General features: G+C 50.5%; 1 protein-coding gene across 8 annotated transcripts in view; it reads left to right on the top strand.

Moving 5' to 3' along the window:
• Nucleotides 1-26,597, top strand: part of CD276 (CD276 molecule) — a 76,521-nt gene that overhangs the window by 40,629 nt on the left and 9,295 nt on the right. For 5 of the 8 annotated variants that reach the window (XR_008556183.1, XR_008556181.1, XR_008556182.1 and 2 more), the window contains exons 1-7: nucleotides 3,354-3,434; nucleotides 3,785-3,905; nucleotides 18,790-19,128; nucleotides 19,300-19,596; nucleotides 23,264-23,398; nucleotides 24,473-24,514; nucleotides 25,933-25,968. Coding sequence is in view for 4 of the 8 variants with exons in the window: in XM_008160865.3 (XP_008159087.3) it covers nucleotides 3,366-3,434; nucleotides 3,785-3,905; nucleotides 18,790-19,128; nucleotides 19,300-19,596; nucleotides 23,264-23,398; nucleotides 24,473-24,514; nucleotides 25,933-25,968 (1,039 nt within the window). In the remaining 4 variants the exon portion in view is untranslated. Of the gene's footprint in view, nucleotides 1-3,353; nucleotides 3,435-3,784; nucleotides 3,906-18,789; nucleotides 19,129-19,299; nucleotides 19,597-23,263; nucleotides 23,399-24,472; nucleotides 24,515-25,932; nucleotides 25,969-26,597 lie in introns of those variants that run through there. The other 3 variants (XM_054716711.1, XM_054716710.1, XM_054716709.1) reach the window with 1 other exon arrangement.

Raw genomic sequence — 26,597 nt, 5'->3', positions numbered from 1 at the left:
GTCAGCGCCAGGACTAAAACCTCAAACTTTCTACCTCTTCAAAGAGTTCAGCTGAGAGGCAGACAGGCAGTGCTAGGAGGACTCAGGCTGGGGAGGGGCCACATTTCCCAGTCTGTCTATTGGGGGAGTACTAATAGGACTCAGGGTTATCATGTCTCTGAGGTGCTTCCAAGTGACCCTCACTGCATTTTAAATAGTACACAAAACTGAACTGCAGTGATTCCCTATTGGAATGTAGCTCCTTGATTTTAGTCATCTCTCTGCCCTACTACCTGCCTAATAGTTAAATGCATTATGGAATACATGAATGAATATGTTGCAGAAGACCAAAGAAAACCAAAAATGCTTCTAAGAAAAAGGAGGGACACTGTTTAATACGCCGGCGGGCTCAGGGAACAGCCTTCCCAATCTGAGTGAAGGAACATGCAGGGGGCTTCTCTTTATATCTTCCTGGGGTCTTTGTCCCACAAACATGGATTATGCTTCCGGTCCTTTTCGCGGGCCTTGCAAGAAGGCCCCCAGGTGTTGGGGGTCTCCAGGCCATATCTGATGGTCTGGCCTGGCGTCAGAGTTAATAACCCTCCCTCCGGGGCAGTGCACTGTTCACAGTAACAGGTTCTGCAGGACCAGTATCTGGGAAGGAGAGAGGGACTTAATTATAGGTTATCAGGAATGTACACTGAGCTTGCTGTCTTGGATTCAGATCACTAGCCCTAACTATCAGGGTTACATTGGAATTAGCCCTTTTTAGCCTTCTCAAATGTATATCCAAGGACTCCTTCAATGGCAGGTAATAGAAACTTAGTTCAAACTGGTTTAAGGAAAAAAAAAAATAAAAGACTGGCTGAAGTATCTGGGCAGTCTAGGTGTGCAGCTTACCTTGGCTTAACTGCTATTTTTAGAAGCAGTGCACCTGTACTATGCTGGTTAGCACAGATTTGACACTGGATATATTTCTTGATCCTTCTTAACTTTGTGGGAAGTGCTGCCCAAGCACCCCTGCTAGGGTTGGGGGAGGCTGGAGAATAAGGGCAGCTGCTGGTGGCATTGGTTGGGGCAAGGGGTCCCTCTTGGGCACCCCCAAGCCCAGAGCATCTTGAACCCAGTCTCAGCCCTTGTTGTTTTTGGTTTTGGTTTTATGGGGGTCACATCTTGGGTCATTTCTCAGGAGCTTCCCTGTGGCTCCACCTCTGTCGGGGTTGGATGCGCCTGCTGTATTCTCAGGCTAAAGGTGGCCTGGGCCCTAACCCCTGCTTCTTTCAGAAAGCCCAGGCACTCTGGTCTTTCCTGGCAGAGCTTCTTGGAGTCCCCACATTCAGCCAGGACTGGGGTAGGGAAGGCAGGAGCAGGAGGAGGGAGGAATGGCTGGCTGGTACCCACTGGGGGTGGGGAGGGGGTGGCATATTTTGCAGGGCAGGTCCCGCCTGGGGGTGAGAATTCCCCTTTGTAGAGAAGGTGGGCAGGGCCCCACAAATGAAAGCAGTCTGAGGTCCGTGGTCTGGAGAGGGCCTCTGAGTACTGGGCAGTGCTGCTTATCCTTCGGAACCCCGTGATTGGCTTTCTGTTCCCGGGAAGGCTTCTAGCTTTGTTCTTCCTTTTGCCCTCTACTCTTGGGAGCCCAGCTGCTGTGGTAGAGCCACCGGGGGCTGCAGAATTCTCTGGGCTCCTCAGTTCTGGGCGCTCAGGCTTCTTCCCAGGGTTAGCCACAAAGTGGGAGTTTTCCTGGGACCAGAGCCTAGGAAAGGAGTCAAAGGGAGCAAGCCCAGATCCCCTCATTCTTCCACTGGAGGGAAGGACAGCTGGGTCCTTGGGGATCCTGATAGGTCTGATCCGGAGACGGGTGCTCCCTGACCCCCCACATTCACAGAGGTGGTAGGTATTCCCAAGACACCCTGGGGAGTAAAACCCCAGTGGCAGAAATGAACTTGATTTATAGAAGTGACAGTCATTAAGAAAGGTCTGGAGTGTTGGGCAGGGGATGTGGGTTAACTTTGGTAGTAAATGGGGAGCCATGGGGGCTCTTGAGCAGGGAAGGACATGAGCAGGACATGTGTTGTCCTAAGAGGAAGCACTGTAGAGAATGGGGTTACGGTTGGGGACAGAGTGGAGACAGCAGGGACAGTAAGGAGGGTTGCCATAAAGTCAGGGTCGGAGACTGTAGGCAAGAGCAGCAGGGGGAGAGTGAGGGAAGGGCCCAGGAAGAACAGACAGCCTTAGTTTGTCTGGGGGTGAAAGTGAGGAAGGGAGGCTTGGAATCTGGGCGCTTCTTAATCCTTAGTCCTGATGCTTCCTTGGAGGGGCAGGCAGACATGGCAGCCGCTCGCTGGCTTTTCCTGAGGGCCATGGTGGCCCTTGTAGCCAAGGGTGCCTTTATGAATGTGGGGTGGGGGAGGGTGGGGGAGAGACTGCTGATGCAGTAGTGGCTGTGGGCCAGCAGGTTTGGAACGGAAGCCTCTGGAAGGAAGTGGTTGCTCAGGACTTGCCCACTGCGGACAGCTGGGAAGGGGGCTGGCTGAGGGACTCCCTCAGCCCAGCTTCTGGGTGTGTGGGGGTTGCGGGGGCTTCTTGGCTGGGATTAGAAGGGTTGAAGCCAGCTGCCTGTGACTGGAGCTGATGCTAATGTAGAGATTTGCTCCGTGGAAGGGCAGAAAGTTGTGGTTGGGAACCCAAATACTTCTCAGCTATTCTGTCAAATTACATCATATTAATATGTCACTTCACTTATCTGGGCTTTAATTTTTCCTTTTACAAAATGGGATCAAGCAGGTCAGCCTGTTTCCCCCCGGGGCTATGAGAACGTGTAATTGTTTATAGGCTTGGCAATCTTGTTGGATAGCATAGATCAACACTGGCTACGTGGCTTGGCAGGAGCAATCAGGCAGCAGCTGTGGGACACAGAGACAAGGTTTGAGCAGCCTGCCCAGGGCACAGCCAAGATTGGGAGCAGGGCTGAACCCAGGGAGGTCTGGGGTCCCTGCCGACGCCACAGACCTACCTCTCACTCAGTCCTGCCTCCAGTCTTGGGGGTCAGCCCCAAGAAGTTAGCCTCTCCCATTTCTGATTGTCTTGGTCACTCAATCAATATCTATGAACCTAGCAAACGTTCCCTCTTTCTGGGCCCCACACTCATACACCCAGCAGCTTCCCAGAACTTGCTCCTGGAAGTTTCTGCACAGACCATGCTAACATCACATGCCCTGCACAGAACCCGTTTCTGTCTCAGTGAGTACCCCACCGGTCACTGGGCACAAAACCGTGGGCCCCTCACTGCTCCCTTTCTCTGTCCTCACACCCTCCAGTCCTGTATCTTTCACCCAGATCTACTTTGTCTCTTCTGTCCTGCAGATGCCTGCAGAATAATCTTTATGAAGCAAAGTAGGACCATATCCTTTCCTCAATTCCAGAATCTTTGGTGGCTCCCAGCTGCCTTCAAGGTAAAGGCCAGACCTCTTAGTCTCTGTCTAAGTCTGGCTCCAACCTCAGCTCCTCTCCCCACACTGATCTGAGCACATCCTTGCCCTGAGCAGGCTGACCTTGCCTCTACTTGCCTCCTCTTCCTTATATTTGCGTCTTAGTTCTGAAAGGGTGGGTCACAGCCACCTCTCCTGGTTTACCCTCCCCAGTGACTCCATTCCTGCCAGCAGCTCTCGAAAATTCCCTCAGCAGAGAGCCTTGTGGGTGTGTGGGAGGAAGGACCTTGCCCCGCACTGGTCCAGGGGAGGTGGGGTGAGGATGCCTGGAGAGGACCTCTTGAGACAAAGGCTTCCATTCCTCTTCCTCACAGGCAGGGGAAGCCTTCCGCCACCGAGAGCCCAGCTGTCAGCTGCCTCAGAGGAAGATGGGCGGCCCTGGCGCAGGTGTGCACGTGGCCGCGGCCCTGGGAGTGCTGTGGTTCTTCTTCACAGGTGAGGGGGCGGATTCAGGGCTGGAGGTTGGGGGGACTCCCACTCCCACCTGGGTTTTGTGGCACCTCTCTGTCCAACAGGGATGGGGAGGCGTTATGGAACCTCTTCCCAATCTCCCCTGTCCCCTGGCCATGCTCATTCCCACCTCCAGGATCCAATAGGCAACTTATTTTACACTAGTGGCCCAGTGCACGAGATTTGTGCATGGGGGTGGGGGAGGTGGGGAGGCCCTCAGCCCGATCTGCACCCTCTCCAATCTGGGAGCCCTCAGGGGAGCCCTCTCCAATCCGGGAGTTTCTGTCTGTCTCTGCAATCATATGAGCGAATTGTCTGAGACCCCAACCCAGTTTGGTTTGGTGCTCACAGAAGAGAGGTCTTTTTTTCTTTTTTCTTTGCTCCATTGGTGGAGATTTTCTAGAAGTTGCAGGACATCTTCCCTTTAATTTTTCCTCGACACTCTGATTTTACTTATGTCTCTCACCTCTGCTTTCCCTCCATCCCCACCTGCAACAGTAACTTGCTCCAGGCTCACTTTGCTCTAGTGTCTAGGACCATGGTCGGCAAACTGCAGCTCGTGAGCCACATGTGGCTCTCTGGCCCCTTGAGTGTGGCTCTTCCACAAAATACCACGGCCTGGGTGAGTCTATTTTGAAGAAGTGGCATTAGAAGAAGTTTAAGTTTAAAAAATTTGGCTCTCAAAAGAAATTTCAATCGTTGTACTGTTGATATTTGGCTCTGTTGACTAATGAGTTTGCCGACCACGGGTCTAGGACATCCCGCACCAGAACTACGATTCCCAGCATTCCTGGTGCTCCCTGTGCTCTGGGCTTCCACTTCCGGTGCAGGGGCTGCACAGACCAAGAGGACTGTGAACTCCAGCCGCCCCCAGGCCAGGCTGACAGGACCGGACACTCCAGTGGTGTCCCCGGGACCCCAGCCAGCCGCTCAGCGCTGGTGTGCGCGCTTGCGTTGGCCACAGGCTCAAAGCGGACAGGGTCCCGGGGATGCCGCCGTGTCGCCCTGGCTACACGGAGCCCACGTGGGTGTCCCGCTCCGCCCCTGGCTGCTCGGCACCTGTGCGAGTGAGCACTGCCCACAGGCCCGCCATCTTTGTCAGGTTAATTTGCATACACACTCCTGATTGGCTGTGGGCATTGCAGGGGTATGGTCAATTTACATATTTGTCTATTATTAGTATAGATTTCTTAGCCTCCATTTCCCCTCTATAAAATGGCATTGTGAGCACTAATAAGTTAAATGTCACCTCCTCAGCAAGGCTTTCCTGGCTACCTTGTATAAAACAGCACATCCCTCCTCATCCCTGACCTTACTTCATGCTTCTGGCATTTATCTCCACTTGACATATTGTATGTTTACTTTCTTATTGCTTTCTCTGCTCTAAGAGGATTGGTGCCAGCCACATAATAGGTGCTCATTCACTATATTGAATAAATGATACAAATCTTCCCACATTGTTGTTTGGCACAGAGTTGGTATTCAACAGTGGCAACTACTTTCATAACAATATTCTCACCTTGTATTTCAAATCCTAATCAGCACTTCTGCTCTGAGGAAGGACCACATTCTTCCTCCATAGATGAAGACAAAGCTTAGTGTCTGGCGCCATCTAGTGGTCACAAAGAGACATCTCTACCCACTGCTGCTCTTCTCTAGAGAAAGGACTTTGGGTGATTCCTCAGGTTTCGTTCCACAAATGCCCTCTAAGAAGGGCACTCTGGTCCATTTGGTCTCTAGTAGCAGAGCTGGCCTGGAGCACCTGGGGTTGCAGGGAGAGATCTCAGTGCACTGCACAGATTATGATACCTCCTTCTTTCCATAAAATGTTCTTTTTTTTTTCCCATTACCATATTATTTTATTTATTTATTTATGTATTTTTAAATTGAATTTATTGGGGTGACATTGGTTAATAAAATTATACAGGTTTCAGGTATACAATTCTACAATACATCATCTGTATATTGTATTGTGTGTTCACCACTCCAAGTCAAGTCTCTTTCCATCACCATTTATTCCCCCTTTCCCGTCTTCTACCTCTCCTCAACCCCCTTCCCTCTGGCAATCACCATATTGTTGCTGTGTCTATGAGCCTTTCTCTTTTTTTCTTTTCTTAATCCCTTCACTCTTCTCACCCAGCCCTCAACTCCTTCCCCTCTGATAGCTATCAGTCTGTTCTCTGTATTCATGAGCCTGTCTCCACTTTTTTAGTTTATTTTTTTCATTAGATTCCATATATAAGTGAAATTATATGGTACTTATCTTTCTCTGATTGGCTTATTTCACTTAGCATAATACTCTCCAGGTTCATCCATGCTATCAAAAAAGGCAAGATTTCCTCCTTTTTTCAACTGAGTAGCATTCCGTTGTGTAAATGTACCACCGCTTTTTTATCTACTCTTCTAATGATGGGCACTTGGGCTGCTTCCAAATCTTGGCGATTGTAAATAACGCTGCAATGAACATAGGAGTGCATATATTCTTTCGAATTAGTGTTTTGGGTTTCTTTGGATATATTTCCAGAAGTGGAATCACTGGGTCCATTTTTAATTTTTTGAGGTAACTCCATACTGCTTTCCACAGTGGCTGCATCAATCTACATTCCCTTTTCTCCACATGACTGGTGCAGAGATGATACCTCATTGCGGTTTTAATTTGCACTTCTCGGATGATTAATATTGTTGAGCATGCCTTCATATACGCATTGGCCATCTGTATGTTTTCTTTGGAGAAGTGTCTATTCAGGCCTTTTGCCCATTTCTTAATTGGATTTTTTAATTTTTGGTATTGAGTTTTATAAGTTCCTTCTAAATTTTGGATATTAAGCCCTTATCAGATGTATGGACAAATATGTTCTCCCATTTGGTGGGTTGTCTTTTTATTTTGTTGATAGTTTCTTTTGCTGTGCAAAAACTTTTTAGTTTGATGTAACCCCATTTGTTTAGTTTTTCTTTTGTTTCCCTTGCCCAAAGAGATATATCAGAAAAAATGTTGTTACAAGAAATGACTGAGATTTTACTGCCTATGTTTTCTTCTAGGGTATTTATGGTTTGGAGCCTAACATTTAAGTCTTTAACCCATTTAGAGTTTATTCTTGTGTATAGTGTCCGAAAGTGGTCTAGTTTCATTTTTTGCACACATCTGTCCAATATTCCGAACACCATTTATTGAATTGACTATGTTTACCCTGCTATATGTTTTTGCCTCCTTTGTAAAATATTACTTGACTGTAAAGGCATGGGTTTATTTCTGGGCTTTCTATTCTGTTCCATTGATCAATATGCCAGTACCATACTGTTTTGATTACTTTGGTCTTGTATAGTTTGATATCAGATAGAAAGATTCCTCTAACTTTATTCTTTTTTAATCAAGATTGCTGTGGCAATTTGGGGTCTTTTGTGGTTCCATATAAGTTTTTGGAATATTTGTTCTAGTTTTGTGAAATATGCCATTGGTATCTTGATAGGAATTGCATTGAATCTGTAGATTGCTTTGGGTAGTATGGACTTTTTAATGATGTTAATTATTCCTGTCCATGAACATGGTATATGTTTCAACTTATTTGTATCTTCTTCAATTTTGTTCTTCAGTGTGTTATAATTTTTTGAGTACAGGTCTTTTACATCCTTGGTTAAATTTATTCCTAGGTATTTTATTCTTTTTGGGGCAATTTTGAATGAAATTGGCTTCTTAGTTTCTCTTTCTGATAGTTCATTATTGGTGTACAAAAATGCAACTGATTTCTGGATATTTATTTTGTATCCAGTTACTTTGCAGAATTTATTTTTCAGTTCTAGTAGTTTTTGTGTGTGGAATCTTAATTATAATCTTAATATATAAAGACTCTTTAAGGTTCTTTATATACAGTAATGTGTAATCTGCAAATAATGACAGTTCTACTTCTTCCTTTTCAATTTGAATATCTTTTATTTCTTCTTCTTGTCTGGTCACTGTGGCTAGGACTTCCAGCACTATGTTGAATAAGAATGGTGAAAGGAGACATCTCTGTCTTCTTCCCAATCTTAAGGGGAATATTTGTAGTCTTTCCCATTGACTATGATGTTGGCTGTAGGTTTTCCATATATGGCCTTTATTATGTTGTTGTATGGTCCCTCTATTCCTGCTTTGCTGAGATTTGTGTGTTTTTGTTTTTTTTACCATAAATGGGTGCTGGATTTTATCAAATGCTTTTTCTGACTCTATTAATATGATCGTACGGTTTTTATCTTTCATTTTGTTTATGTGAGGCATTACATTTGTTAATTTGTGAATATTGTACCAGAATAAATCCCTCTTGATCATGTTGTATGATCTTTTAAATGTATTGCTGGATCTGATTTGCTAATATTTTGTTAAGGATTTTAGCATCTGTGTTCATCAGAGATATTGGCCTATAATTTTCTTTCTTTATCTGGTTTTGAAATTATGATAATACTGGCCTCATAAAATGAGCTCCAGAGTTTTCCCTCCTCTTGCACATTTTGGAGTAGTTTGAGGAGAGGTGTCAGTTCTTCTTTGAATGTTTCGCAGAAGTCACCCACGAAGCCGTCCAGTCCAGGACTTCTGTTTGTTGGGAGTTATTGTATTACTGCTTCAGTTTCACTCGTTGTAATCTGTCTATCCAGATTCTCTCTGAGTCAGTTTTGGAAGATTGTGTGCTTCTAGGTATTTATCCATTCATTCCAATTTTTTGGCATATAGTTGTTTGTAATATTTTCTTACAAAAATGTTATTTTTGTAAATTCAAGAAACCTTTCTGAATACTGTATTTAGTAAATTATGTGTTAAGATTGATTTTCACACTTTTTTAGTGTGCCAGTTTTGCTGGTACCAAAAGCACACACTTAATCGAACTATGACCCAGGAATGGCAATGTCAGGGTAGGGGCGTACCTTCCCCAAAAAGTCAATTGGGGATTCTTTCCTAATTTTGCAGGGCTCCAAAAGAAGAGTTGGAATGGAGACAGAAGTGATAAGGTGGGCAGCTACAGGGTACATCCATAGGATGGAGGGCAGGTGTGGAGCAGGGGGTTTGTCTCTGGCTATGCCTGGGCCCTGCTTTTGGGGATGGAGTTGACCTTGGCTGATGAGATCCATGCTCCTGTGTTCCCCTCACCTAGACTCCATCAGCAAACCCTGTTCATCCTCCCTCCTAAATAAACCTTGAATCTGTCTCCTTTTTTCATAGCCACTGCCACCCTCTGAAGCTAAACCATCATCACTTCTTACAGGGACCACTGAAGAGCCAGAGTGAATTTGAAGCATTGTTACCCAGATTATACCGGATTAAAACTCGCCATATGACTTCCCTAAATTCCTTTCAGGTCCACAAAGCTCTCCCATCCAAGTGCTGTGGCCGCACCGACAGTTTCCTGATATTACCGCATAGTAACCTGGACCTTGACTCAGGGCCTTCACACCTGCTATTGCCTCTATGTGGCTCTTTATCTTTTTTTTTTTAATTTTTATTTTTCAAAGTAATATTTTACTTTTCAATTATAGTTAATATACATTATCATATTAGTTTCAGGTGTACAAAATAGTGATTAGACATTTATATAACTTATGAGGTGATCACCCCCATAAATCTAGTATACTTCTTTTTTTTTTTTTTTTTTTTTTAAATTACTTTATTGATTAAGGTGTCACATATTTGTCCTCATCCCCCCATTCCCATCCCACCCCTCTCCCCACGCATGCCCCAATCCCCTGTTGAACTTAACCGTTGGATAGGCTTATATGCATGCATACAGGTCCTTTGGTTGAACTCTCCCCCTCCCCCCACCCTCCCCCTCCCCTCCCCTATCCTCCTTCTGAGGCCCGATAGTCCGATCGATGCCTCCTTGCTTCTGGTTCTGTTCTTGTTCCTCAGTCTATGTTGTTCATCATTTCCTCTAGATGAACGAGATCATATGTCACTAGATATATACTAATAAGAACTGAATGTGAGACGAGCAATAATATTTATGCTGACAGGCAAATGAATCAATCTGTAGCGAGCTTCCCCCTGGACCAACAGTTCTTTTGAGACCCAATTTCGATGTCCAGTAGTTCCTTATGTGTACATGTCAGCACTGACCCCTCAGCTCTGGATGGTGGACAAATGGTGGTAACGGAGGTCCGACTCCCTCTGGTTTGGTCTCGGCCGAACCGAGGGGCACGGCGTCACCCGGACTAAGGGGCACGTGGCCTCACCCATACCCAAGGGGCGCGTGGTCTCACCCGGGCCTGGGACCCAGCCTCACCCGGATGGATCCAGGGGCGCACGGCCTCACCCGGACCCAGGATCTGGCTTCACCCGTACCCAGGGACGCTTGGCCTCTCCCAGACCCAGGGGCACGTGGCCTCACCCGGGCTTAGTTGCACAAGGCCTCACCTGGATCCAGGGACACATGGTCTCGCCCGGACCCAGGGACGCTTGGCCTCTCCCAGACCCAGGGCCACTTGGGCTCACACGGGCCTAGGTGTACGAGGCCTCACCCAGATCCAGGGACACATGGTCTCACCCGGACCCAGGGACGCTTAGCCTCTCCCAGACCCAGGGGCACGTGGCCTCACCCGGGCCTAGGTGCACGAGGCCTCATCCGGATCCAGGGACACATGGGATCACCCGGACCCAGGGACGCTTGGTCTCTCCCAGACCCAGGGCCACTTGGGCTCACCCGGGCCTAGGTGCACGAGGCCTCATCCGGATCCAGGGACGCATGGTCTCACCCGGACCCAGGGACGCTTGGCCTCTCCCAGACCCAGGGCCACTTGGGCTCACCCGGGCCTAGGTGCACGAGGCCTCACCCGGATCCAGGGACACATGGTCTCACCCGGACCCAGGGATGCTTGGCCTCTCCCAGACCCAGGGCCACTTGGGCTCACCCGGGCCTAGGTGCACGAGGCCTCACCCGGATCCAGGGACGCATGGTCTCACCCGGACCCAGGGACGCTTGGCCTCTCCCCGACCCAGGGCCACTTGGGCTCACCCGGGCCTAGGTGCACGAGGCCTCACCCGGATCCAGGGACGCATGGTCTCACCCAGACCAAGGAACGTTTGGCCACTCCCAGACCCAGGGCCACTTGGGCTTACCCGGGCCTAGGTGCACGAGGCCTCACCCGGATCCAGGGACACATGGTCTCACCCGGACCCAGGGACGCTTGGCCTCTCCCAGACCCAGGGCCACTTGGGCTCACCCGGGCCTAGGTGCACGAGGCCTCATCCGTATCCAGGGACGCATGGTCTCGCCCGGACCCAGGGACGCTTGGCCTCTCCCAGACCCAGGGGTACGTGGCCTCACCCGGGCCTAGGTGCACGAGGCCTCACCCGGATCCAGGGATACATGGTCTCACCCGGACCCAGGGACGCTTGGCCTCTCCCAGACCCAGGGCCACTTGGGCTCACCCGGGCCTAGGTGCACACGGCCTCACCCGGATCCAGGGACACATGGTCTCGCCTGGACCCAGGGGTGTGTGGGCTCTCCCAGACCCAGGGGCGCTTGGCCTTGCCCGGGCACGGGATCCAGCGTCATCCGGGTCCAGGGGCACTTGGCCTCACCCGGACCCGGAGTCCGGCCTCACCTGGACCCAGGGGCATGTGGCCTCACCTAGACCCAGGGACTTGAGGCCTCACTTATACCCAGAGGCGTGTGACCACACCCGAGCCCAGAGGCGCGCAACCCCGCCCACACCCGGGTCTCAGCGGGGCCCCGTCTTCCCGATCCCAATTCCTGCCGGTCAATCCCCCCTCAGCAATTCCCCTGGCCATCCTTCCAGAGCTCCAGTATGGCTGCTGCAGAACTCGTCGGGCGGCGGCTCGGCGAAGCTCCGGTGCACCCGGTGCATGGCGGTGGGCCAGTCTGGCGTCGCTGCGTCGGCCCTTGGGTCTGCATCGGTGGCCGGTCGCCGAGCATGCGCACCTGGCCGCTTCCGGGGCGTTGAGATTCTTGACGGACTCAGAGGTCAGCAAGCGCGGAGTCTCCCACCCCATGTCTCATAGGGGCTCGTCTGTCCGTGCTTGGCTGCCAGTGGAGCCGTCCCCTCAGCCGGAGACCGCCGGGGGAACTGCGCCGAGCACGTTCCAGGCCGCTGTTGTATCGCCTGAGCCATAGTTCTTTTGTGTCGCCTGAGCCGTAGTTCTTAAAGTGTGGTCTTTGGGTCACCGGCATCAGCATCATCCCACATACCCCTCTTTTATTCTAGTTGTAGAGCATCTACTCAGCCAGCCCTATGGTGGTCTTGGATGGTGTCTGCTCTGCTCTCTTGTCGTAGTCTCAAAGTTGTTGTGGTAGGCAACAATCAGGCTTCCGCCCTATGCCTCCATCTTGGTCCTCCTTTGTATAGTTAAGTCTTGATTGTTGTTGGTGTCACTGGGGGGGCTCTCTTTGTCTATAAAGGAAGAGTTGCTGTGCAGGAGACATGTTTATGGGCCGGGTCTTGGTGCAGCAAAGCTTTGGCGCTCACTGAATATTCCCGTTGAATGTGTCCCTTATGCACGTGGTTGAAATCTGGTGTCATCTCCCACAGACCACTAGATGCCCTCGTTTCTGGGTCTCCAATGGGGTGTAGATCAGCTACTGCCTTAGGCACTCAGCAAGGATTACAGCAAAAACTGTAGTTTCTTCCTCCTGTCTGAGTGGCCCTGGAGCAGTCCGACTAGAACAGCAGATCATCTGGTCCGCTGCCAGAGGGCAGGCCACCCACATGCGTAAGCCGTTGCTTGGGGCGCAGGTGTGCCTGCAAGACTTGCGGGGCAGGTCTTCAAAACGTGCGGGGCGGGTCCCAGGGCGGGGCGGGGTCTCAGGGCGCCAACAGGCCATGGTGCGGCGAGCCGCGGTGGCTGTGAGTCTGGTCCTTCTGCCTTCCACGTATCTAAGTCCCCTCGTTCCGCACTCCAGCGCAGCAAACACTGATTGCTGGGCGCACCTCCGCAAGAGTCCCACCTCTCCCCGCAGGCATCTGGGTCTCCCGGGGTTCACCAGAAGATGGGTTTCAGGGTGATGGAGAGCTAATCTCCCTTAGGTTTGGAACAAAAGCCCCTTTCCCCCGCCACCAGCCAGACCCACGCACCTCCACACCTCATCCCCTCCGATTTCGCTGGGTGCGAGGCAACAGAACAGCCTTTAACCTCCGCTGCCTTCTTTTTCAAACTTCTCAATTTGTACTTTTTAATCCCTTCATTTCAGTCAACTCTACTGAAGTCTAGTGCAGCCGGGAGGTGCACGGAAAGGGCGCCCGGGCCTCCGTCCGGTGCGTGGTGCGCACGTCCTGCGGAACCAGGCGCGCGAGGGCCGCGCGGCTGGGATGGGCGCTGGGCGGCCGCCGAGCTCCAGGCACCGCCATCGCCGCGTTCCGGACGTCGCCGCCGCGGCGTCCCCCCAATTTATACTTCTTAATCCCTTGAATTCAGTCAACTCTACTGAAGTCTAGCGCCGCCGGGAGGTGCACGGAGAGGGCGCCCGGGCCTCCGTCCGGTGTGCGGGGCGCGCGGCCCGCGGCACCAGGCGCGCGGGGGCTGCGCGGCGGGGACGGGTGCTGGGAGGCTGCCGGGCTCCGGGCGCCGCCGCTGCAGCGGCGTCCCCAGCGTCCCGGGCCGGGCGGCCTGCGGGGGCGGCGGAGTTGTGAAAGTGAGTGAGTTTCCCAGGGTTTCGCCCGGAATGGGGTTCAGTGCAATCGGAGCCGGCGCTTAGCGCACTCCGGAGCCTTTATCTCCTTCCTGCCAGTGAACTCCGGCCAGGTCATCAGCCGCCCCTTCCTCTCCGGTTCCATCCTCCCCGCAGGCGCGTGTGCTCGTGTCTCCGCCCGTTTCTCCATACCTCAGGCTTTTACGGCTTCCCCGACTGTCCCCGTGGCCTTCTCCTTCCCCCCAGCTGTGGGCATTTCAGTCCACCAACTTTCCTGTGGTTCTGGACGATATCCGTTCTGACCTCTAGTTGTATTTTTGAAATTGTTGTGCCCGGCTGCAGGTTAGGTGTTTAACCTATGCCGCCATCTTGGTTTTTCTAGTATACTTCTAACACCATAAAGTTATTACAATATTATTGGCTGTATTCCCTATTCTGTATTTTACATCCCCATGACTATGTTGTGATTACCAATTTATACTTCTTTATCCCTTCCTCTTTTACACCCAGCCTCCCAAACCCCCTACCATCCGCAACCATCAAAATGTCTGTATCTATATATGAGTCTGTGTTTTGCATGTTCATTGATTTTGTTTTTTAGATTTCACATATAAGTGAAATCATGTGGTATTTGTCTTCCTCTGAGTTATTTCACTTAGAATAATACTTTTTTAGGTCCATCCATGTATGTTAAGATTTCATTCATTTTTATGGCTGGGTCATAGTCCATTGTATGTATGTACCACTTCTTTATCCATTCATCTATTGATGGACACGTAGGTTGCTTCCATATCTTAACTATCCTATATAATAAAAGGCTAATATACAATTAGACTGAACAGTGGAACAACTGAACCAAACAACCAGTTGCTATGATGTGCGCTGACCACCAGGGGGCGCACGCAGAACATGGCGGGTGTTGGCAGCAGGTGGCAGAGAGCAGAACATGGTGGGCTGCGGGACAGTGGAACAGGTGAGCGGGGCGCTAGACCAGAGCGGGGCGCTGGTCGGTCGCTGTCATCAGGGCGAGCCTCTGGTGGTTACTAAAAATTCTTTGCTCCTGCATGCTGTGGCCCCGCCCAGTGCTAGCACCTGCTGCCAGCGCTGGAGCTGCCTCTCGCACCCGCTGTCAGCCACAGCCCTGCTCGCACTCGCTTCGGTGTTGGAACCGCCACTCACACCCACTGCTGGTGCCGGCCCCGCTTGTACCTGCAGCCGGCGCCTGGCACCAATCCTGATCTCTGGGCACCATCAGCAGATGCGCATGGTGGCTGCTGGTCCTGATGGCCCCTGAGGGCTTCTCCACCTCCCCCTGCTCCTGAGGTGTGATCGGGGCAGCAGCTGCCACTTGCACCCACTGATGGCTCCAGCCCTGCTCGCACCCACTGCTGGCGCCAGCCCCAATTGCTCTGCGCCCTCAGCACATGGGGCTGGCAGTGGGAGCGGGGCTGCAGGCAGACAGGGGACCGGGTCCACAGCGGGAGGGACCAGGTGGGGGTGCGGAGGATGGGCCAAGACCCGCCCCTGTGCCCACTGCAGCCTCGCGCCCACAGTCCCTTTCAAGGTGCACAAATTCGTGCACTGGGCCCCTGGTTGTTAATAATGCTGCGATGAACATAGGGGTGCATATGTCTTTTTGAATTAGTGTTTTCGATCTCTTCGGATAAATACCCAAAAGTAGAATTGCTGGGTCCTTCTTTGTCTTTTGTTATAGCCTTTGTTTTAAAAGTCTATTTTGTCTGGTATAAGTATTGCTACCCCAGCTTTTTTACTTAAATTTCATTTTCATGAAATACCTTTTCCATCTCTTTACTTTCAGAGTATGTGTGTATCGTTTGATCTGAAGTAAGTTTCTTGTAGGCAGCATATATAAGGATCTTTTTTTCTTTCTTTTTTTTTTTGTGTGTGTTAATCCTCACCTGAGCATATTTTTTCCATTGAATTTTAGAGAGGGTAGGGTGGGGGGAGGGAGGAGGAGAGAGAGAAACATCAATGTGAGAGAGACATGTGCCCTGACTGGGAATGGAGATCAAACCTGCAACCATTTGGGACATGGACCAATGCTCTAACCACTGAGCTCACCAGCCAGGGCAAGCGTCTTGTTTTCTTATCTATTCAGCCACCCTATGTCTTTTCATTTAAGCATTTAATACATTTATATTTAAAGTAATTGTTGATAGATACGTAGTTATTGCCATATTATTATTCACACTTTTTGTTCTTAATCTTCACCTAAGGATATTTTTTCCATTGATTTTTTAGAGAGAGTGGAAGGGAGGCGGAGAAACACAGAGAGAACCATCAATGTGAGAGAGACACATCAATTGGTTGCCTCCTGCACGCATCTTGATGGGGACTGGGGATGGAGTCTGCAACCAAGGTACATGCTCTTGACTGGAATTGAACCTGCGACCTTCAGTCTGCAGGCTGATGCTCTAATCACTGAGAAAAACCACCTAGGGCTTATCATTCATACTTTTGATCTTTTTTTCTTCTTTTTCTTCATGAAAGCCCTTTAATATTTCGTGTAATACTGGTTTGGTGGTGATGAACTTCGTTATCTTTTCTTGTCTGGAAAGCTCTTTATCCTTTGATTCTAAATGATAGCTTTGCTGAGTAGAGTAATCTTGGTTTTAGGTTCTTGTTTTTTATCACTTTGAATATTTTGTGCCAATTCCTTCAGGCCTGCAAAGTTTCTATTGAGAAATCAGCTGTCAGTCTTATAGAAGCTCCCTTGTAAGTAACTCTCTGCTTTTTTACTTGCTGCTTTTAAGATTCTCTCTTTGTCTTTAACCTTTGGGATTTTAATTATGATGGGCCTTGGTGTGGGCCCCTTTGGGTTTATCTTATTTGGGACTCTCTGTGCTTCCTAGTCTTGTGTGTCTATTTCCTTCTCCAGTTAGGGATTTTTTTGTCATTGTTTCTTCAAATAGCTTTTCATTTTCTTGCTTCCTCTCTCTTCCTTCTGGGACCTCTATGCTATGGATGTTGATACATTTGATGTTGTCCCAGAGGTCCCTTAAAGCTATCCTAATTTTTTGATTCTTTTTTCTTTTTGCTATTTTTATTGGGTGTTTTCTGCTACTTTATCTTCCAAATTGCTGATTTGATCCTCTGCTTCTTCTATTCCACTGTTGATTCCCTTTTATATATTCTTCACTTCACTTAGTGAATTCTTTATATCTAACTGCTTTATGTTTTCTATCTCCATTTTTATGTCTTTTATTTCTTTGTTGAAGTCATTACTGAGATCATTGAGCATCCTTATAACCAGTGTTTTGAATTCTGCATCTGGTAGATTGCTTGTCTCCATTGTGTTTAGTTCTTTTTCTAGAGTTTTGGTCTGTTATTTCATTTGGGACTGTTTCTTTGTATCCTTATTTTGGCTGGCTCCCTGTGTTGGTTTCTATTTATTAGGTAGAGCTGCTCTGCCTTCTGGTCTTGGTAGAGTGGTCTATGTAGTAGGTCTCCTGTGGGCCCAGTGGCACATTCTCTGTGGTCCCCTCAGCCAGGTGCTCCAGGTGTGTCCATTGTGTGGATTGTGTATGCCCTTCTCTGTAGTTGAGCCCTGATTGTTATTGGCATGTCAGTGGGAGGGATTGATGCTTAGGCTGACTTGCTGAGGACTGGCTAGGAGTACAATAAAACTGTTATACAGCAATTGACTATACAGAACAAGATTACTTTAGTGGGGCTCCAGTGTCTCAGGCTCTTTTTCATTTCCTTTAAATCTCAGCTTAATAGCTCTAAGAATGTGCCTCACTACCATATTTACAAGTATGGGCACTTTTATTCCTTCTGTACAAGCTAATCGTGTTTATTTAAGAAAAGAAAAAAAGCACTTGTGATCCTTTCTCATCCTGAGAAAACCACTATTAACACTACAATGCATACTTTTTTAGACTCCCCTTTCCAATTTATAAAGATAATACTAGATGCCTGGTGCACAAAATCTGTGCAGAGGAGAGGGATGGTTTCTCAGCCCAGCCTGCACCCTCTCGCAATCTGGGACTGCTGGCTCCTAACTGCTCACCTGCCTGCCTGCATGATCGCCACTAACCACTCTGCCTGCCTGCCTCATCACCCCTAAACACTCTGCCTGCCTGCCCAATGCCCCTAACTGCTCGCCTGCCTGCCTGATTGCCTCTAACCACTCTGCCTGCCTTTCTGATCACCCCTAACCACTCGCCTGCCTGCCTGATTACCCCTAACCACTCTGCCTGCCTGCCTGATTGCCCCTAACTGCCTCTGCCTTGGCCCTCGCCGCTGTGGCTTCGTCCAGAAGGATGTCTGGAAGGTCGTTTGGCTGTCCAGTCTAATTGGCATATTACACTTTTATTATAATAAATATACTCATGGGAAAATGAAACCAGCACAGATAGCTGTTAAGGACCTGCTAGGTGTTTGAAAAGCTACCACTGTACTTTCTAATTCATTGGCATGTTTTCTTCCTAGTCTAGCCCTAATCACATGCTAATAAGGATTTGCATGCTAGTGTGTTCATCTCTTCCATTAAAATGTCAGCCCTGTATAGATGTGACTTTGGTCCTATACTCTTGCATTCCTAACTACTTGGCAAATAATAGGTGCTTACTGTATTTGTGTTGATTGAATGAGGATTGCAGCCAGTAAATTTACTTTAGGTCTCAGGCCTCAAAGGACAGGTGGATGGGGCTTGGGGTTCACCCTGAAGGAGAAGGGGACTAGAGAGGCCAGAGTGTCTCCACCCATCCTGACCACCTTGCCCCACTGACTCTGCCCCCAGGCACTGCCTTGGAGATACAGGCCCCCACTCATCATGTTTATTTAAGAAAAGATAAAAGCAGGGTCGGTAGTGGTAAGGGGTGAGGGTGATGGTAACAGATCTTCTCTGCTCTCTAGATCTCCTGACTCAGGGCCCTGGAGATTTCTGGAAGGATGGAGAAGCATTCAGATCTCATCTCAGCAGGGATGAAGGAAAGGGGAGGGAAATGAGTCCTAGCTGGGAGGAGAGGTTTGCTAGGGCCAGGGGCAGCCCAAGTCTGGCCCCCAGAATGGAACTTGTCAGACCAAGGCCAACTGCTGTGATTTCTGTCAGAAGATGAGGGAGACTCTATGTCTGGGAGTCCTGAGGCTCGATCTGCTTTTGGGTGTGGAGAGAAAATGGGAAAGTGGAACGGGGCCTGGGGTTGATTGGGAAGGAGGTGTGGGAGGCTGCAGGGTGGTAACGTAGAGTGTTGCTACCCCTCCTCACTACCCTGCTCCTCCAACCTCGCTGTCAGGCGCAGTAGAGGTCCAGGTCCCTGAAGACCCTGTGGTGGCCCTGCTGGGCACCGATGCTACCCTGCGATGCTCCTTCTCATCGGAGCCCGGCTTCAGCCTGGAGCAGCTCAACCTCATCTGGCAGCTGACAGACACCAAGCAGCTGGTGCACAGCTTCACCCAGGGCCAGGACCAGGGCAGCGCCTATGCCAACCGCACCGCACTCTTCCCTGACCTACTGGCTCAGGGCAACGCGTCCCTGAGGCTCCAGGGTGTTCGAGTGGCTGATGAGGGCAGCTTTACCTGCTTCGTGAGCATCCGTGACTTTGGCAGCGCTGCAGTCAGCCTGAAGGTGGCAGGTGAGCACCAGAAGGGGGCGCCCTCCCCCTGAGTCACCCCTCTCACTTCCCTAGCTCTTTACCCACTGCCCAGTGCTGACCCTGTTACTCTCAGCCCCAGGCACCCTGTTCCTCCACTGTGCCCCCTCTGTCCTTGCCTTATTTTGACCTCTACCCTTTGTCTCCCTCCAGCCCCCTACTCAAAGCCCAGCATGACCCTGGAGCCCAACAAGGACCTGCAGCCTGGGGATATAGTGACCATCACATGCTCCAGCTACCAGGGCTACCCTGAGGCTGAGGTGTTCTGGCAGGACGGGCAGGGTGTGCCTTTGACGGGCAATGTGACCACATCGCAGATGGCCAATGAACAGGGTTTGTTTGACGTGCGCAGTGTTCTGAGAGTGGTGCTGGGTGCTAATGGCACCTACAACTGCCTGGTGCGCAACCCCGTACTGCAGCAGGACACTCACGGCTCCGTCACCATCACAGGTAGGGGCTGACGAACAGCTGGGGGGGATGGAGGAGCCACCCCCTCTTTTCTAGATGCTGGGCTGGAATTTAGATAGGTTTGAATGTTCAGAAGACTTGAAAAACCATCTTCATACATTTTAGGTGTCTCAGATTCTCTCCCAAGAAGTCCTTAAGGGACTTGCCTGATGAACTGGTAAGAGGCATTTGTAATGTTTGCTATCCTAGCAGCACCTTAGGTGGCACTTATGCTTCTTCTTCTTTTTTTAAAAATTTAATAAATCTTTATTGTTCAGATTATTACAATTGTTTCTCCTTCTCCCCCCCCCCATATCTCCCCTCCACCTGGTTCCCTCCCACCCTCTGCCCTTACCTCCCCCCCCCGCTGTCCTCATCCATAGGTGTATGATTTTGTCCAGTCTCTTCCCGTACCCCCCACACAGACACCCCTTTCCCCCTGAGAATTATCAATCCACTCCGATTCTCTGCCCCTGATTCTATTATGTTCACCAGTTTATTCTGTTCCTCAGATTTTTAATCCACTTGACTTTTAGATTCACTTGTTGATAGGAATGTATTTGTTGTTCATAGCACTTGTGCTTCTTATACAGGGAACACAGTACCTGCCTGGAATATGAGGTGTGGGTGGGAGTTTTGGGGCAGCCCCAAGGCATGGTCCCAGGACGTGGTGAGGGAGTGTTTTCTTATGGGGACTTCTCTGGCTGGTGGAAGGCTTTGCTGCGTCCATGGGTGCCATTTGATTCTGAGACCCTGAGAGACAGCTGGGCTTCTACCGGTGGTCAGCCCCCAGCAGCCCATCAATGTCAGCGCTTCTATATTTGCGCTCGCAACCCAGGCAGCAGTCAGAATGGCTGGGGCTCTCTCTGCTGCTCCTATGTGGTCAAATACTAGGTTGATGCCACAATCTCTGGTTTGGGGGGTCCTAGCACAGACACCCTTTCTCTTCCTTGAATGCCCATCTTAGTGGGCATCCCTTGTGCCTGGGGATGTGAAGCAGGCTTAGGCCAAGGGAAGCAGTCTCCATCTGTGTTTGGATCTCAGTCTGGCTCCTCAGTTCCTCCCCGGGAGCCAACTGACCTTTCCAGGGGCCTTCCCATGAATCTGGGTCAGGACAGCAGGTTCTGTCCTGTTTTTCTTCCTATGACTTCCACTCAACCCCCCAGCCCACCCAGGTCCTGATCTGCACCTGGTCCCCAGTTTCTGTAAAGCCTCAGAATTCACTGACTTGTTCCTGCCTCTTCTCACAGGCGAACCTGGGCCTTCCAAGGCCTTCACTTGTCTTATGGGCACTCAGGCTCCCTCCTTCCTTTCAGTTGTTGCCTTCGGTAAAGGCTGTGTTCCCTCGGCCCACCCTGCAAGATGAACCCCACCCTACTCCTGGAGACCCCCTGGGCTAGTGATCTTTGTGGGGAAGTCCCTGCCCCAGACTTTTGGATGTTCTGAGGGGTCTCCTCGGCCGTTTAAAGAACAGCATGTTTTCTGGTGCGTTTGCAGGAGAGAATAAGAACTATCAGACAGGGAGGTTTACTGGAGTGGTTCAAGAGAAGTCTCCAGGGACTGGTGAGAGTTGAGAGACTTTGATGGATCGGTGGGCTTCCTGGCAATTTGCACACTGGGCTGAAATGGACGTTTGCCATGCCGTGCAAAAAGGGCTTGTCAGTCAAATGTAATTGCAAGGAGAATGTTTACCCCACCAAAGACAAAGATCTTTATTTAAAACTTTAGTAACTAACATTTAAAGTGCTTTCATTTCACAGATGAGGAAACTGAAGCCCTGCCAGGCCTCAGCCCAGCCCAGTGGCTCTGGCTCTTCTCGGGGTCAGGCACCTCTTTGAAAACTGGATAAATGATAAATGCAATACAAATGCTTGTATTTACATTTTGAGGGTGTGTGGCCCCTCTACATTCATGCCTGGGGGCCTGTTGACCTTGGCTCCAGCACCCTCCAGTGAGCAGATGAACCAGGACCAGAATTCAACTCCTAGCCTTTCAGTCTAATTTTCTCTCCTCCCCACCACCCAGCCTCCTGTTTTTGTTAGAGCAGGTCTGGCCTACTTAGGAGTCCTTGGCCTGTATTTCACTTCGGGCAGCTTTGTGCCTTGTAAAACATCCTGGGATTGAAACTTTCAGCCCTCCAGCCTAGTCTCTCCTACACCTGCTGGAGGTTAGTGAAGCTGAGTGGGCTTTATGGAGCAGGCACTGCACGGGAGCCAGAAGACAAAGGTCTGAGCCCTGCTCTGTCCTTTACTGGTTGAATGAGGGCAAGTCTGACCTGTGTTCTAGGCTCCAGCCCACGATGAACACCGACAGAGTCTTCCTCCCCCTGGGTATTTCTTTGGCTCTGCTCTGTCATCGCTGCAGGAGCCCCACCCGGGGCTCCCCAGGGGTTTCATGGACTGGCCCTCCTGACTCCTCATATAACTGCTGTCCTCTCTTGCTAATCAGGCGATGGGTCCCGCTGCTTCCTTTGTCCAGACCGGCAGCTTTGCCAGCCACGCCAGCTGAAGGTGGCATCTGCCTCAAATGCCCGTATCTATGCCAGGGCCTCCACTGCTGAAGGGCTGAGGACACTGCTCTCAGCACAGCTGGAGCATCCTCCAGGAGCCACTGGCCTCAGGCTGCTGATGCCTGGGGTGCTGTGCTTCCCAGAGAGCACAGGGAGGCAGCACTGTCTTTGGTTAGACTTGTTGTCCCCAAGCCTTCCACCCCGGAGCCAGCAGGAATCCGGGACTGGGCTGGAGGATGGCATGCTCAGAACAGCTGCTGGCCCTGACCCAGGTGTGGGCACGTCATCTCCTTCCATCTGTCGTGAGAGAGTTCACAGAAGGGCCCTCAGCATTTCACAGAAAGATGCCCATGGCAAGCTCCTCACTCTAGCGCCCTCAGTGCCCATCCTCATTGACATGCAGGATCTGAAGACACTTTCCGTAAAGAGCTGGGTAATAAATATTTTAGGCTTTATGGGCCACACACCACCTCTTACTGCTGCTGCTTTCCCACTGCCTTCTGTTCTTCCCTTGCCATTTCTTGGCAACCCTTTACAAAAATTATCTCACGGGCTATACAAACACAGGTCACAGGCCAGATTTAACTGACAGGCCTTAGTTTGCTGACTCCTGATCTGTAGGGTGGGGAATATCACCAGGTGGGGCTGGGGTAGTCAGGGAAGGCCTCCTGGACTTAAGGTAGGTGGAGAGCTTAGGAGCATTTTTTAGGTCAGGGAAACTGACAGCAATGTATGGTGGCTGGAGGGAGCCAATTATCTCTGCAGAGAAGGATCAGGACACCGGTTTGGCTGCAGCAGAGGTTCGTATAGTGGAATTAGATACAAAGGAGGGGGAGGCGGCGTTAAGTGGCAGCTAGATTATTGAGGTCCTCGAATCTTGTAAAAAAGATTGAAGCATTATTCTCAGATCCGCAGGGAGCCATAGAAAGTTCTTGAGCATCATCAACTGAAGACTCTTCAACCTTACCAGGTTGAAGCATGTTCATACCAGCCATGGTCTGTCAGGGTTTGGAGGGTGTATGGATGAGCAGGGAAAGGGCATGCGCATAGTGTTGGGGCCCAGAAAGGGTGGGAGCCCCCCATTCACCTTGGAGCCAGAGGGTACTGTCTTCATGGCCATGGGGGCCAGAGATGATGATTTCTCCCCACTGTCCCTCCCAGGACAGCCCATGACATTCCCCCCTGAGGCCCTGTGGGTGACCGTGGGACTCTCTGTCTGTCTTGTTGCACTGCTGGTGGCCCTGGCCTTCGTGTGCTGGAGAAAGATCAAACAGAGCTGTGAAGAGGAGAATGCAGGTGAGAGGGGTGTGTGGGTGGGGGTGCACATGTCTTTGGGCATGTTGGTGTGCCTGTGACGTCAATATGAGTTTTACTTTCCCCTGACAGAATGAATGTGGGTGTGCCAGTGGGGCTAGATTGTGTGTGTATGACCTTGGGGCTGAATATGTCTTGTGTGTGTGAGCAAGTTGAGTCTTCCTGTGAGTGTACAAGTATGGCAGGTTGAATATGTATATGAGTGTGACTGGAAGCGAGTGGTGGACGTATAAGGCTGAAGTGTGAGGAGGTGATGAATGTGTCTGTGAGAATACCAGTAAGTCCCACAAGTGTGTCTGTGAGTGAGAGCACAGGTTTAGAAATTTAACATAAGTGTGAATGTTTCATGGGTTTGGGGTCATTATGTGAGGGTGTGTCTGCCTCAGAGGGGGCAGAGTCTGGATCCTCTGCCATTTGCTGGGCTAGGATCGGTATGAGCTGACTTTGGTGACTGGCAGGTGGTGAGCTGATCTCAGCAGATGGGTGGCTTGACCTTGGTAGGTAAATTGACTCTGGTGAGTGGTGGGTGAGGGAGTGGACATTGATGAGTGGGTGAATTGACCCTGGTTGGTGGTACAGAGGTTAACAGAGGTTTTCTTGGGTAAACATGAAAGTAATGGTGAGAGATAAAGATGACTCGGTGTCAGGAAGGACAGTGAATATGTGAATGGGGAAGAGGCTGGTCAGTGACAGATAGGTGATGCTTGTGCAGCAGTGCCTGGGTGGGCTGGTGGAAGGATAAGTGGACCAATAGATGGGTGGGTATACATGTTGGAGGGTGGTGGTTGACTGGATTGGTAAGTGAAGGGACAGGTAGATGATGGGTTCAGTGGATTGGTGAAGGTGAGTAGCTGGTCCTTGGCTAGATGAGTGGCTGGGAGCCCTTTATCCTGCCCCAGGGCTCTGCTCTGTGATACTTGCTCTCAAGTTATGACTCTATATCTAATACTTGACCACGGGTCAGGCCTGCTTCCCATTTGCCTGCCTCCTGCACCCCCAGGTGGGGAAGTGCAATAATGGAAATGGGGCTGAGAAAGCTTTTGTTTGCTCTTCCAGGAGCTGAGGACCAGGATGGGGATGGAGAAGGATCTAAGACTGGTAAGTCTAAGCTTGTAGCTGGCCTTATTGGCTGAGGAAAGGCCACAGGGACAGGGCAGAGGTTTTCAGGACCTGGAGGAGCCATATTTGCTTGAGGTTGAATGAAGCGTGTCCTGTGAACTGAGGCCTCACCACCCAGCTGAGTCTGGTCTCTGCTCAGCATTAGGCTTGGAGGTGGCTCTCCCCTGATTCCGTCCCAGGTGCTGCTTCACCTCGCCTGCCTACCTTCACCCACCTGCCAGCCAGTTCCACCCTTAGGGACCCTGCACTGTGGAGCCTGGTGGATTCCTAAGGGAGAGGGATAGGGCAGCCCGAGTTTCAGTTCCAGCTCCTGCTCATATAAGCTAAGTGGCCTTGAGCTTTGCTTCTCTGAGCCTTGGACTCCTCATCTTTGAGTCTCAGTTTTCTCCTAAGAACTGCCTCCCTTCATTGGGTGTGTGGGTTTGAATAGATGAGGTAATGTTTATAAATGGCCTACTATCATACATGGTACCTAGGAAGTGATCAATACCTTGGAGTCCTGTTACTAGGCAGATAGTGTAAAGTAGTCCCATTCTGGATAGAGGTTAAGTAACTCTGGTAACTTCCCTCCTTCGGGCTTCAGTTTCCATCTGTAAATGTCACCCTGCCCTTGCCCTCATGGCACCCGAAGCTTGTTTTGGAGCTCTCTGAAGGGACAGGATAGGAAAGAGGTTTTTGAAGGTCCTGGTGCTGTGGGGACACAAACTGGGAGCCCAGCGTGGGGTAGGTGCCAAGGTGCTGGTATCCCGTGGCCATGGTGCCCTCATTGCCTTCTGGCTCCTGGGATGGGAGAGGCAGGTTCCTGCTGAGCCATTTGGGATGATGCCAGTTGACACCGGTTCTCTCCCCACACCCACAGAACGAAGGGCAAGAAATTGACACCTGGGACTGCTATAAATTATGCCAATTAATTATCTGCCTTTGGTGTCCGGGTGTGGAGATGGCTCTGGGATCAGGCCTCCTTTTTTCATGCTCAGAGGCAGATGGAGTTGAAAGAAGGGAGGGCAGGAGCTGGTGGCTTAGAGATTTGGTCAGTGTCTGTTCCACACGGTCCTGGGGACATCCGGGGACAAGCTGCAACCTCTCTGGCTCCTTACTTCACTGTGTTTGTGGAGTAGATACCACACTCCTTACTTCACTGTGTTTGTGGAGTAGCTCACAGGAGGGCAGGGAGTTGTTCGCATTCTACCGATGCAGAAAACTGAGGCGTAGAGATGGGAATAACAAGCCACAGAGTGGAGCTGGGACTTGGGAGAGCAGCCTAGCCCCCTTCCTTGGTGCCATGATGTTGCCCCCACTCTCCTGCCTCCTCCCAGGTCCTCTCTCTCTCCACACCACCCTCTACAACACAACTCCCCACAGTTCCTCCTAACTATGTGCTTCTTCCTTTTTTGCAGTCCTGAGGCCTCTAAAGCACTCTGAAAACAAAGAAGGTAATGACACGTGGTGCTTGAGATTGTGTGTGTCTGTGCACCTGTGTGTAGGAGGCACGGAGGGTCATGGGGAAGTGATTGCACTCCTTGGTGGTGACCTGCTCCCCAGGAGAGCAGCCTCCACTCCCCTCACACCCCCTAGTAGAGCTGCTGGGACCTTGGTTACTCCACCCTCTGAAGGGTGTGGTCAGATCAAACCTGGGTTCAGCTGGTACTTGGGTTCTGGCCAGGAAAGAATTCAGAGCCAAGACCCAGACTGTAAGAGGACATTTATTGGGTAAATCAGAGAGGTAAAAAAGTAATTCTAGAAGAAATGCACCTAGTAAACCAGTTATAGAGGTAAAGGAAGGGCCCTGGAGCTCAGGAGTGAGGAAGCTAATGGTAAAGTGCCTGGGGCAGGGAGGGGTTGGGGGAGGGAGAAGGAAAGGTGAGGGGGAGGGGAGAAAAAGAGTGAGGAGGAGAGAAAGGCAAGGGCATGTTCCCAGAAGGGAGAAGGCACTGGGTCCTCCGTCCTAAGGGTTTTAAGGGTGGAGAGTTTAGGGAGGTCCCAGGGGAAGATCTCAATAGAATATTCAGCAGCTTTCCAGGTGTCCTTTCAGGGTCTAGGTCTCCCCTGATTGATTGGTGGT

The sequence above is a fragment of the Eptesicus fuscus genome, chromosome 5, assembly GCF_027574615.1.
Source record: "Eptesicus fuscus isolate TK198812 chromosome 5, DD_ASM_mEF_20220401, whole genome shotgun sequence".
Classification (NCBI taxonomy): domain Eukaryota; kingdom Metazoa; phylum Chordata; class Mammalia; order Chiroptera; family Vespertilionidae; genus Eptesicus; species Eptesicus fuscus.
The sequence above is the reverse complement of the archived record's forward strand: the minus strand, read 5'-3'. Positions and strand labels throughout refer to the sequence as shown.